This window comes from Tripterygium wilfordii, chromosome 22 (genome assembly GCF_013401445.1).
Source record: "Tripterygium wilfordii isolate XIE 37 chromosome 22, ASM1340144v1, whole genome shotgun sequence".
Lineage (NCBI taxonomy): Eukaryota > Viridiplantae > Streptophyta > Magnoliopsida > Celastrales > Celastraceae > Tripterygium > Tripterygium wilfordii.
The window spans coordinates 6924729-6938247 of record NC_052253.1 but is presented as its reverse complement, the minus strand read 5'-3'; the positions used below and the strand labels follow the sequence as shown (position 1 = coordinate 6938247).

General features: G+C 35.3%; 1 protein-coding gene across 1 annotated transcript; it reads right to left on the bottom strand.

Annotated features, from left to right (window-relative positions):
- Positions 1 to 8285: 8285 nt before the first annotated feature.
- On the bottom strand, positions 8286 to 11671 carry LOC119990672 (PI-PLC X domain-containing protein At5g67130-like). The gene is made up of 9 exons (XM_038836720.1): positions 11607 to 11671; positions 11458 to 11520; positions 11252 to 11374; positions 11015 to 11152; positions 9771 to 9869; positions 9302 to 9605; positions 8986 to 9209; positions 8791 to 8877; positions 8286 to 8679 (listed from the first exon to the last, which is right to left on the bottom strand). The coding sequence occupies exons 1-9, from the start codon at positions 11613 to 11615 to the stop codon at positions 8500 to 8502; spliced, it is 1227 nt and encodes a 408-aa protein (XP_038692648.1). The 5' UTR covers positions 11616 to 11671; the 3' UTR covers positions 8286 to 8499.
- Between the last annotated feature and the right edge of the window lie 1848 nt (positions 11672 to 13519).

Genomic DNA, 13519 nt, shown 5'->3' with positions numbered 1-13519 from the left:
CACAGACTGTCTGTCGGTCTATTTGGCGGTTTATGTTCACGAGTTCTCTCCTTAATCTGCAAAATAATAATAATAAATTTTACACGAAAGATAATTGAATCGATGTAAGTGTAGGAATAATTTTTTTTTTTATTTTGCAGTATATATTAATAAGGGAAATTGGAATTTCGTACAGAGGGAATTAGCTGGAAAACACGTGCAAACAGCACGTGCATCCGGGGGGGACTTGGAGACAGAAATTGGTGTGGGCTGTAGCCGGGCAACGTTGTCCGGTTGACTACAGACAAAGGGGGGTAGAAGCGAAGGCGTGGCTCGTGGGGGCGCACTGTCTCTGTACAGAGTTTGCTCCCATTAAACGACACCGCCTGGATCACTTTGTGTTTCAAATTTAACCCCTGTAAGTCCGTAACTTGTCAATTAAAAACATATAATAAGGTATTGGGTTTAGAAACTTTGACATGTATCTATCTAGCTTTTCGTGAAGTTTGACCACATACATAATAATACTCTTTTTAGCCGGGTTGGGGTCGGTCTTATCCTTGTCATATTGAGATTTCACGATTTGATTATTAAGGGACGGATCTATATCTCATATTCTCATTCGAAGATAATGCATAATTTATTCTAAAAAAAAAAAATAGTATTCATGATGGATCGTTATTGATAAAAGTCCTTTAAATAAACAAGCGGAGTTGGAAGAAGTGAGCTTAGTTGGGTAAAATATAAGTTGTACTCATCCAAAGATTCATAATGTTCCAACTTAGTTGTTGAATATTCAAACGTATTTATTTGGTAATTCAAAATTCAAATTTATTCCACTTTTGAGACAAATTTTCACATTTTCATATAGTTAACTTGTTTATGTGATAAGTTGACTGTTAAAAAACCATTCAAATTTTATGATGTGACACGGTGGAGTTGCTGACATGATTGATGACACTGACATGGCAAGCTTGCATGACTATTTCTTTCCCAAATCCTATTTACTACTATCAAAAGACAAATCTCTCCTTTCTTTTTCTTCTTTACAAATCCTAGGTTCCTCTAATTAGATTATAGGGAACTTATTTATGATTATGGGAAGACTACAACACTAAGAATTTCAGGCACAAAGAGTTAAATAGTTGGATGAAACTGCTTGGAATTAAGTACTTGAATGAAATGGATCACTCGTGAAATGGATCTCTTGTGCATATGTAATATTCATCCAATAAATGGCAAAACATGAAACTCCCTAATTCTCAAATGATAAATGTTCTAATAGGGCAAATGTCGTGGGATGTCTAAAACTTTTCCCACGCATAATAGACTCCCGAACCCATGCCTTGCTGTTTGGTATCCAATTGTGTCTATAAAGTCCAATTAGTGGCGACTTCATTGTATCTGAGTGGATTGTAATGACACCCTTGAGTACTCCATTCGTCATGATCCCGATTGCGATAGTATGCCTCAAAAAATTTCCATGCGACAACTGTTAGTGCACACCAACATCTTTGATAGTTGCAAATAACGATCAAATTGCCACATAAGCGGCTGATTGTTTGAAAATATGAAAATCAAAGTTATCAAAATAAAATAAATTTGAACTTTAGATTACCAAGTCGAAACGTTTGGACATTCGGTGATTTGAATTTCAACTTCGCCAATCTTTCGATGTCTACAAGTTATAGTAACCCAAACTTAGTTCGTTTAAATAAGTGAACATGTTTGATCAAATTGGTCTAATGTCCGTTAACAAATTAACTTGTATGTTTGTTCATAATCGATTTCGGTAACTGGGCTATTGTCTAATGATTTGAGCTTTTTATTATTGATTTCGGGCCAAGATGAAAAGGTGGTGTATTTTGAGTATTGGGTTCCTTAAAATAAAATATTACGATTTGATACATTTTTTCTTAATCAGCTGTCGAATACCATTATATTTTTTCGTCAGTTTACTGGGGACACAGTCTCCAGTGTCACAAGAGTGGATTCGTCACTGATGGTGTTTGCATACTAGTCATGTTCTCCTACTAGAGTTTAATTATCTCCGGAGGTATGAGTTCAAACATGAATTTTCCATGAACTTTTTTAGTATTCGAAGTTTGTGATCTAATACACAAGCCCGATCAGTTTACTTAGTTGCGAATCCAATAGTACTGGCCGCGGGTCGCATGCATCAGAAAAGAAGAAGCAACTATTGGTTGATGAACAAATTGACTTTAATTTGTGACATCTGGAATCCACATGCACTCCTAGTGCTACTTTGTGTAAAGAGACATTAATTCTTAATTAAATACAATAGTATAACTAGTTATTGTTAGAATTTAAGAATCTGTGACCACAATTGCTCATCAACCTCGCCGGATTCTGTTGAAGTATCTCTAATAATATATATATATATATATATACACTTTGATTCGGATAACTAGGTATTATCTTTACCAACTAAAAAAGTACATATTAAAAGACGTCTAATCTAATTAAAAGTAAAGCTAGAAAAAAAAAAGTTGGATTAAATATTAACTACTTTAGGTTTAGAAAAAGTTTGCATGTGTTAGTGACTTAGTGTTGCCTTTTAGGTCTTTCATTGACATAATGCTCAACAAAATTTGTACATGTGAGGGGACATTAAAAAATTAACCGCAATTTTAAATTGGAATCACCCAATTATACATTGCCATGTAGCAACCTAAAATCTAATTTTTTTTTTAATTAAACAATGAAGTAACCGGTGGATAGGAGTTTTTTTTTTTAATTACATGGGAAGGAGATAGGGAGGCTCGAACTCGAGACATCTATGCGATATTACACACATGAGTATCATTTGAATTACTCGTGATTTTGAATGGATGGGAGTTGTTGATACCGTAATTAGTATTATTTTATTATAAGGTGATTAATCAATCAAGAATTAATTTTTAAAAAAAAACTTATTATATAGTATTTATTTACTAGGGTGTAAAGGAGACAACCTAATTGGGGTTTGTGATTCGGACTATGATTTTATTTTATCAAAATAATTGAAATGGCTCTCCACGTGGGTTGTCTTGTTGTCGGGCACGTGTACATATCAATTGTGATTGCAGATATGGTCCAATCGTTGGATTTTTTTCAAACCAACCTTTATTGTGTGTGGTGGGAGCTCCCCACCTAGACTTCTTGTCCCATCCAACACTAAAAGACATGGCAAAAAAAGTGCTGAGTGGTGGTGGAGGTGGTATTGGTGTGAAATTAAAAGCATGATGTGATATTTTTCCAAAGAAAAATGTTTTCAGATGGACTTTACATTAAAAAGATTTATATAAATATATGGGGTCTGTTTGGTAGACAATTTTGACAATAACATATATTATAACATATATTGTAGATAATATATGATAGAATATATGGTTCATGAAATGCTGGTAGATGTTTGGTACTACTTTTACTGGTAGCATATATAATGTTAAGATTGTTGTGTAAATTACGTGTAGGGGTATTTTACATTTAAGTTGTAAAGAATTTATAATAATATTAAAAATCATTTAAATAAATTTAATAATTTATTTGATAACTATAAAATTGAAATTTATATATTTATTAAATAATAATTATTTCTCTTTCCCTTATTATTACATTACTATAAATTATTATAATTAAAAATTTTAAAATATGCCATTAATATTACTTTTTGTTTCCAGTCAAAAAAAATTACTTTTTGTTTTGTCTTCATTTCATCCATCTACACCTACATACCACCGCTTGTCCACCACCATCAACAAGCACCTGCAAACCACCATCAGCCGCTCACCGATTCACTTATTCACCATTACGGGTGTGCTCAGGCCTACCTGCATCTTCACCTGCACTAGCGCCAGCACGCTCAGGCCCTAAGAGAGAAGGTTGTACTGTGGCTAATGAAGGATGTGCTCGTCATCAGAGGAGGATGAGCTGGAGGAGAAGGCGTTGATGAGTAAGAAGAGGTGCAGAGAGCTGTGATGGAGGTAGACGTACGGCTGGTAGGGTGTGTTCAACGAGGAATAGAGAGGTGAAGAAGACAGGGGTAATTAGGGTATCACATTGAGAAGTTGAGGGTAGTTTGGTAAGAAAATATTAAACGTTAGGAAATAGTCAAGAAATTGTTCATTTGAGAACAATTTGAAAATCACAATATTATTGTTATGGAATTGTCTCGAAATATGGGCCCTCAAATGGCTGTTTGGTAGAGCTCAACAATTTATTGTTCAAAAACCATAAATTGTTGTGCAAAATGGTTGCCCAAACGGGCCCATGGTTGTAGGGGTAAAAAATGGTCAGGTCCATTTTACTCAAGTATTGCTCTATGCCCATTCAACCCTTTAACTAACGAGACCCAAGGCTCACATTTTATGTTCGAGGTCCACTATTGTTACTTCGGACTATCTAGTCTGTGGACCATCACAAGTATGACAACTATACACTCTACTTCTACTGTTTGCATCACGTGCATGACTAGACACCCTATCCATATCATTACCAGATCAGGCAACTTGTCGCCCAAACCTTTCTTTTCAACTTGTCCTCATCATGCGCCTTAGTCACAATTACCATAGTCGACCTCAAGTTTCAACCAATTATAGAATTTTCTTCGACACCAATACTACAGGTTCTTTTGCTCCATGCATCCTTGTAATTTGCATCCGTCCTATCACAGGGATGAGCCCGCAATCAATGACATTATTTTTGTTACCAATCTAATCAACCTCTATTTTTGATACTCCCCACTCTGAAAATACCCACTACAGATCATACCTGAGATCTGACCTCACATGACGTGATGTCATCTTTATTCTCTATATAAACTCTTCCTTCTTCCAGAAGAAGGGAGGTTGATCCAAAATCACTCAGAGACTACGTTCTTTCTACCTAAATCATTCTTCCCCATTCTCTCTCTCTCTAAACACTTTCTCTGCCTCACCTCCATCCACGGTCACACCTATATACATTTGCATCCATTGTAGCTTTCTTTTTGACTTCCATCTTTATTGACTTGATCGTCAGAGTTTTTTTGACCTACACCCCACCAGCACCAAAGTTTTTTTTGATTGTCTTCTGTCTACTTGTCTTGCAGGTTGCTCATAGCCTACCTCAACTTTTCATCGATTGTAGTTTGAGCACCTACAATAGGAAGAAATGTAAAAACACATTTTGGTATACATATATACACTTCATTTAGTAGATAATAGTTATGGCTATTTCTCTCTAAAAAAAGATTAACTAGCAATAGGTCCTTGAATTAAAATTTTATTTCAATAGGTCCATTCTAAGTTTTTTCAACCCATACGGTCCATAAGTGGATAAGATTTATTTCAATTAAGATAGATTATTTAAAATATCTTTTTTATTGACCGTACTCCCTCAACCATTGTTTTACTTCTAAATTTCAACAATTAAATATCATTTATGATGTTAGTGTGATTGAATAGCCACAATTCACTCGTTTGAGCTCCGATTGAGACGATTTTTATAGTTTTTGAAAGAAGACTAAACCATTCAGATATTGTGTCTAATAAATTTTTGGAGATTCAAACATTTTAAAGGTCAAATCAAGGCTCAAAGTTTATAAATCGAAGCTATATTTTTGACATCGGTATGTTCGACATCGGTGTGTTTGGACAACCATAACTCACTCGTTTGAGCTTTGATTGAGACTCTTTTTATGATGTTTGAAAGAAGACTTATATAACCCATATAATTTTATCTAATATATTTTTGGAGATTTGAACATTATAAAGGTCAAATTGAGCCTCCAAGTTTGCACAATGGAGTTGTGTTTTTTACGACAGTATGTTCGACGTCAATGTGTTCGTACAGACATAACTCATTCATTTTAAGTTTCAATTGACACTATTTTTGTGGCGTTCAAAAGAAGGCTAAGACCTATATAATTATGTCTAATAAATATTTGGAGATTCAAACATTTTATAGGTGAAATCGAGGCTCAAATTTTGCTCATTGGGGTTGTATTTCTGATGTCAGATTGTTTAGGCAGCCATAACTCACTCGTTTGGGTTCCGATTGAGATGATTTTTAAAGCGTTCGAAAGAAAACTCTAAGAGCCAAAAAATTGTGTCTAATACATTTTTGAAGATTCAAACATTTTAGATGTTAAATCAAGATTCAAAGTTTACACATCGGAATGTGAATCTTATAGACACAAATTTATCTGCACTAAATTTATATGCATTATCTATTGTGAATTTTTTATGATTAGTATATTGAAATTTATTTGTATTATCTGTTATTTATTGTGGTTTTGTTATGATTAGTATATATTGAAATATATTTACACTAAATTTACACTGCACATAAATTATATATACCATAGATAAATTATATGCTTTACAGATAAATAGTTTTTATGCACTGCAAATAAATTATATACTATGCATATAAATTATATGTTCTACAGAAAATTAGTATTTATGCAACTATGGATAATTTATATGAATTGCAGGTAAATTTATGCAGTGTAGATAAATTTATCTGCACTAAATTTATATGCGAGATTTTTTCATCTCAAAATATATCGACGAGTGATCTTTGTTTGAAAGAGTTTTCCATGTTGATTTAGAAATTTTTTTTTCAAAATTCGTCATGTATTTTGAGAGAAAAATCATTTTGAAATTTTATTTAATGAAAGAAAAAAAAGTCAAAATTGATGATTCATACATGGAGAAATGTGGATAGGAAAAGTACCGAATGAATAATTTGTAATTTTTAAATAAAGATGGGCATATAGATAATTCAATGATTTTTGTCCTTATTAATAAATTTTTTTGATTGTACTTATTGAGACATGTCTTTCTAATTATGTTCTTATTGGAAATTGTCTAAAAAATAATAATAATTAGGGGTACCATCAATCGCTAAGCAAAGCTTTGGTATTTCATGCTTGGCTCAGATACTAATATACAAGGCTAAAGTTCAGGTAGAATAAGTTTGTCTATGAATTTGAATTCGTGCTGGGCTTTAGCCCAATTTACTTTGTCGTTAAACGGGAAATTGTTGTGCGTGTGGGCATGATGGCCTGAGTTTAGTTCAAAGAACAAACTTGTATGATGTCATTTTCCATAAAAAAAACTCGAGCTCAAAGTTGCACCTTATTTGATATATAATATGTAACTTGTACTTATACCTCACTGTTTGTCAGGGATTCAATTCGTATTCAGTCCTAACGATAATGTTATAAAACCAAATATTTACATTACTTAATTTAAATTTTCATAAAGTGTGTCTGGAATATGCTTTTCTTCACATTAAAAATCCCCCCCCCCCCCCTCCCTCCCTCCCTCACCAATAAGACATACTTTGGCTAGCTAGATTCCCCTACTAATCTGCCAAATTTATGTCCATATTTATAAAATGTAATCTGTATTATATTATGGGGTTAACCGTGTCGGTAAATGCGCTTAATCAGAAGGATTAAATTGAGCCAAACTAAAAGATAATATACAAGAGTGTCTTGAGCAGTGCACAAACCCTACTACTATATACTTGATGTTTGTTTAGAGTTTTGAATTCCCTTGATTCCAGCAAGATTAACTCTTAAACATATTCATTATTCGCTAATCGCACCCCCGTGACCTTACGCCGACTTAATTTGGAAATTTTGTTAAGTTAATCTTGTTTATTTAGCCTAGGATGCTAAGGTTTCAACTTCAAGTGGTTGATTAATAGAAAAGCAGTGCACACGTTGGTTTAGCTTGGGGGAATAGGTGATGCTTGCCTATAATTTGGAATCAAGTTCCAAGCCCACTTATTCTTTTTTACTGTAGCCCAGCCCACCTACTTGGACCCGGCCCAGTAATCCAAAACTATTCATGTATTGTTGCTGTAATGTTCCTTTCTGAGCTTGTTAGAGCATATTTGTGTTCTGATAAGCCCAGCATCTGCAATTAGGATCATTCAGCTTGTATGACCATTGGGATGATGATTATGTTTGGAAATTGTTGAGGTATTCGAGTTTTGGAATCATTTTGTTATCAGTTTGTAGATAGGTCAGAGGCTTGCCTGACCTCTATGAGCCCTCAGATCATCAGGGTCTTGCGCCGGTCATGTGTCTCTCTTTTGGGTCGTGACAAAGTTGGTTCCATGTTACTCCAAGCCCATTTATTTTCTTTAAAAGAGCCCAGCCCACTTCAAGGATATTTTTCATCTATGCAATCACATGATTCCCACTGATGAATCCTGAAAGCTCATTTATTCACTGCAATTGTTTTATGAGGCAGAAAGAACACCACAGCTATACAAGAACAAGAACAAGAACAAGAGAAGACGAGATCTGTTCCAGAAAGGATCCACCACCACCATTTTATTGTACTGTAAATCACATGAATCTAAACACAGAAAGGCTGGAATAAAAGCTATATTCTGCTTTATTGAATTGTAAATCAAGTGCAATCCTATTGCCTGTCAATCTATTGGTTAGAATAGGCTTTATCCCTTTGTGAGGTAGTGCACAAAGCCACAAAGAACACACACTTTATAAGATCAATATCACAGTGACAAGAACAATTGTGCCACAGCCATCCCAAGCAACCACCAAAATTGAACTGGTCTCCTGACCAAGTAAGCAAAGTTGACATCAGGTGCAACTGATCCAGGTGCTACTGATCCAGGTGCAGGGGCAATACCAGCCTCAGGCACATCAACACACACTCCAAAATTCGTATTCGCCTGCATATGAAGTGTAGATATAGTTATGAGTTTGGTTTAGGAAATCCTTTGTTAGTTAACTTTGTAAAAGAGGGGGATGGGAAGTGAGACTGAAAGTTGTTTGTTGCAGACCTTGCATTTGGCAATATTGTCACACCCACAAACAAGGTGACCATTCATGACATCTACAGCTTCCGGGGCTCCCCCGCCATCGCTCCTCTGAAAGTTTATGAACAAATTAATCACACCTACTTTAACTGGCATCTTTCAATAGACATCATTTTTAACTTGGTATGGTATTTATGTATAATTCATATAAGACCATACCTTGTAGAAATCGACGGCGACAAAGTTAGACCATCGTCTACCCGCTGCACCGTCGCACGTGTTTAAGGTGCTCATCAATTGAGCAGAATTATGCTTGCAAGCTTGTGTAATATCAGGCCCGCTAGGAAAATGATTCACTAGAACTAGTGACCTTGTTGTGGTGTTCATAGGAGGTGATTCTGCACGATTTGGGCAGGAACCATTGATCATCCCACCATCTCCGTCTATAATTTGAAGAAAATGAAAAGTGATTTTTTAGATGCAATCTTGAACAGGGTTCTCTCTTTTTCCTTTTAAGGTTGAAAATAGGACTCACATTGGTTTTCCACCATGTATCTCCACTGATAGGCAATGCCCTCAGAAGCCTCCTTAGCAGACTTTGAAGTGAAAACTAATAAACGTTGATTCTTCTTAACCATATCATCGATAGTTGGCCAATCTCCACCGTTCTTGGGCATTCTAGATACTGGAAACCAGAATTTCCTTAGGCCGGCAGCGTCAAACACTTTGGTGAGTCCATTCGGAGACGAGACATAGTCTTCTATGATAATAGTGACAATTTCAGTAGGGTTTGCTTCAAGAAATTGTTGAATCTCTCTCAGAACATTAATGGCAGGTTGCTGACATAAATAATAGACAATCAAATAGTTCAGGACTAAAAAATACAATAAAAGTTTCATTTCAAATATTTCTTCAAGGTATGAATTTCAAAAAGTCAAATGTTCTAATTATAAACTAAATCGATTTTGTCCTTCGCAGAGTTCAGAAAATGTTTCTGCACTTACAAAAGCTGTAAAGTTGAGGCATTGACCTCCAAAGGAGTGACACAACCAGACGTCATTGAGGAAGTCATACATATCAAGCATCAAACCTCTAACTCCATTCTGCAAGAGGAAAAAACACTTCTGAACAAGTCTAATTTAATAACAAGCACTCTTTACAATTTTTATTTTTATCAAATCTACAAAGGGATATATGAATGCTAAAAGTGAAGTCTCTAATTCACTGGTAACCTTAAAGTCTCTCTACTTCTCGATTGAGCTGTATAATCAGTATCTCACGAAATTTATCATTAGTCGAAAATCTAACAATAACGGGATCAGTATATAGGCTATGCCTCTTTGTTTTTGCTTTCCACATTTGCCAACTAAAACTGATAAATCCAAATTCAAGAGCATATGAATAATAGTTGTCATATCAAGACCTCTCAATTGTCTTGTCAAAATTTTGCATCTTAACCAGCAAGTAGATGACACCAAGAAGAACATTTCACTCGTCTTAGTTTTTAAATTGATAGTAAATTGGCTGAATGCAAAGCACTCAACTTTATTCTCTTAATGCAGAACTCTGTAGTTAAACTAAAATCCCAGAAAGTGCATTTTAAAATATATGAGAACAAAAATTGTTATTCATTGTGGCTTTTTCAATCTTTTCAACAAAAACAATGATGTTTGCATTCCAATCAAAGCATGCTAGAGAAGAAATGTAACTTATCTTGGCTTGTAAAATAAGCAATGAGATGGCAATATGGCACAAAACTTAAATTATTTCCATTGGAGGGGACTTTTCGGCAGAGACGCCAGAAAGGTAACCAATTAATTAATCAAGAGATGACCCCATGCTTATTAGTATTTGAATCTAAAAAAATGAAGTTCAATGCTTGCCCACTCAGTCAAGAGAGAGTTGGTAAGAATGTGTGTCCCTCACCACCTATAAATTAATAGTACAACGTTGAGATAGAACCTGAAGTTGGTCGTTTAATGACCGGAATCACATTGTTGTCAATATTGCATTCACATGGCAATCAAGTTATGGTCTTTAATTAAAAAATATTCAAGTGGGTAATATGTTGATATTTCAAATGCAACATTAGTTCAAAACCCAACAACCACTTCTAACCACAATAACTTAACATACCTAATTGACACAGGTGGTTGTGGTCTTTGTTTGAATCCTAAATTAGTATCCAAACATTTTCTCCTCAGTTTCTAACTAACCAAACAAGAATAAGGGGAAAAAAAAAACATACATTGAGCTGGTCAGTGATGGAGTCCTGTTGATTGGTGGGAGCAAGAATTATGGAACCAGTGGCAGACTTCACACCCATCCTCGCAAAGGCATTGTGCGTAGTGAGCCAAGAGTACCGATTGAACGGCAATCCCTTCACCTAAACATGCCCAAAAACCAAAATAAAAATCAAAACCAGAAACCCATATGATATACGCACATAATCAAAGAAGCAAACTTGTAAATCGATTGCAGAGACCTGCGATGTGGGGTTTAAGGGCCGAATTCGGGTACATCGAGGCCTCAAATTACCATTGGCGACACAAGTCTCACAGTGCAGCCCAGAATCGCAGTTACTATCCACAACACACGTTTGTCCCTCCTGAGTGCAAAACGCAATAACAGTTAATATTAAAACCCAAAAAAGAAATTTGGGTCAATTTTGATGGGTTTATAAACATGTACCCGGAGAGCAGAGGAGACACTGAAGAAGAGAAGAGCAACCAAAACTGCAACAGAGACGAACTTCTGCAAGTGAATGTAAAGCACAGTTTATGTCTTTGTTTCTAAGAAAGAACCCCAAAATTAAGAATAAAAGAGGCACAATCCATTGCCTGCAGCATTGTTCCTGGTTTTCCTGCCTTCTTGCTCTCTTCGAGGATTCCAAGAACAGAATGAATGTTTTTTGGTTGGAGTTTTTTTTAAATATTAGCTATGGAGGCTGCGACTGATTCTATGTTTTTTGGTTTTTTTGTGCCGTTCTGGTTTTGTCTACATTGTTTAAAGAATATGCGAATTTAAAATGGAAATATAAAGTTTGATTTGTTTAGACTGAAATGTCAAATGTGCACGCAAAGTAATTCAGAAATGTGACCAACGAAAGTTGATTTGATTCCCAATCGATTGAGTTAGTCAATCATAAATCTAATTCTCCATCGTATTTTTAAAAAAAGGTTAAAAATGTGAATGGATCGCCTGAAGTTATTGATCTAACAATAATTGCATTAGCTTTTCTTTTCTTTTTTTACTTGGAGAAATTACTAATTCCATTATCCATGGATTTTCATATGCAAACTCATTGCTGCTCAACTACAATCCCTTGAATCAAGGACACAGATTCTTGTTTAATAATCCCAATTTTCGATTTAGATATTATACTCCAAAAACCAAACCCAGCAAGAAATGTATATGTAGTAGTCATGTAGATATTCACTTTCTATATTATCGTCGTTTACGTCGAGCTTTTTTTTTTCCCTTGAAAAAATGAATCAATCTGCACCCCCTATTTTGAGATAGAAGTGGTTGAACTTTCTTGTCATTCTCCATCGTCCATGATGTAATGAAAGTTTGCAGTATTTAAATTTGATCCTCACAAGACAAGTCATGATTAGTGCTTCATTATCCTTGTCTAATTAATTCTGCAAATAACAACACTTTGTTACTAAAAATCTCTCCATTAAACATCACAATTCAAGGTCCTGTGTTGCCTGCCTGTTGTCACCGCGTACAAGACCAAGCCCTTAAACTACACGTTCTTTTGTGCTTTTGCACATAAAAAAGAGAAAAGTTTCGATCAAATCCCCTTCCGTGTAGGTCAGTAGTGTGGTCCGCATCTACGTCCAAGATTAAAGCAACCTAAACTCACTGAAATTTTTCTCCTCAAAGAGGCCACCATAGATAGGTTCTGAAAAGGAGAGGAGAGTTTACAAAGCCACGCCAAGATCTTACCTTTCTTTTGTGTTTGGTGGGGCGTGTGGCAAGTGGTCCTGTTTCTCAGGCAGTGGTTTACAACCCCATGTAGGGGCCACCACCATGAAAGCCATTGATTTGGCTTGGTATATATATTTATACTTGCATAAAAGTCTAAGTTGGCGTGTACATATACATATAGATATATATGTCTACATATGTACATTAAATGAAGAAAATACAAAAAAAGAAGCATGCATGAATTAAATTGTTGCATGCGTGTGGAGCCAAGTCTTGGTTAAAATCTTTGTTTGACAAAGCGAAGATATGAACGGTTGAAAGATGTGCATGCATAACTCTATAATTTGAGAAGAGTTCGCAAAGTATTTTAAGAAGCTGCAAGAGATGACAGTAGTGCGAGAGAGAAAAACGAGTGAGCCTCAAAGTAGTCAGTCTTTGAGAAAGAGGGAGAACCAATTTGTGAGGTATATCCACAAATTGAAATTATACAATTGTTATAATATTGTGTGAGTGATCTACCTAAGGTGAAGTTTGTAATCTCATTTATATAGTGAAAGTTTCAAGCGGCCTACGGTCCCGTGGTTTTGACCTCTTTGAGGGTTTTCAATTCCACGCTAAAAACTTTGTGGTGTTGTTTATTGTTCCTCATCCATTGTGCTATTTTTCTTGACAAATTGGTATCGGAGTTTTGTTGAAAAGCACAACAATGAGGGTGAACATTGACAACATGATCAAGTTGACTGCATTTAATTATGCAATCTGGAAGCCGAAGATGGAGGATCTTTTGTATATCAAAGATCTATGGAAGCCGATCAAA

Coding starts and splice junctions, on each gene's coding strand:
- LOC119990672 (XM_038836720.1), bottom strand. Junction 9,870..11,014: donor CCATCACTGACCAGCTCAAT/GTATGTTTTTTT, acceptor TTCCTCTTGCAG/AATGGAGTTAGAGGTTTGAT. Junction 8,680..8,790: donor ACAATATTGCCAAATGCAAG/GTCTGCAACAAA, acceptor CTTCATATGCAG/GCGAATACGAATTTTGGAGT.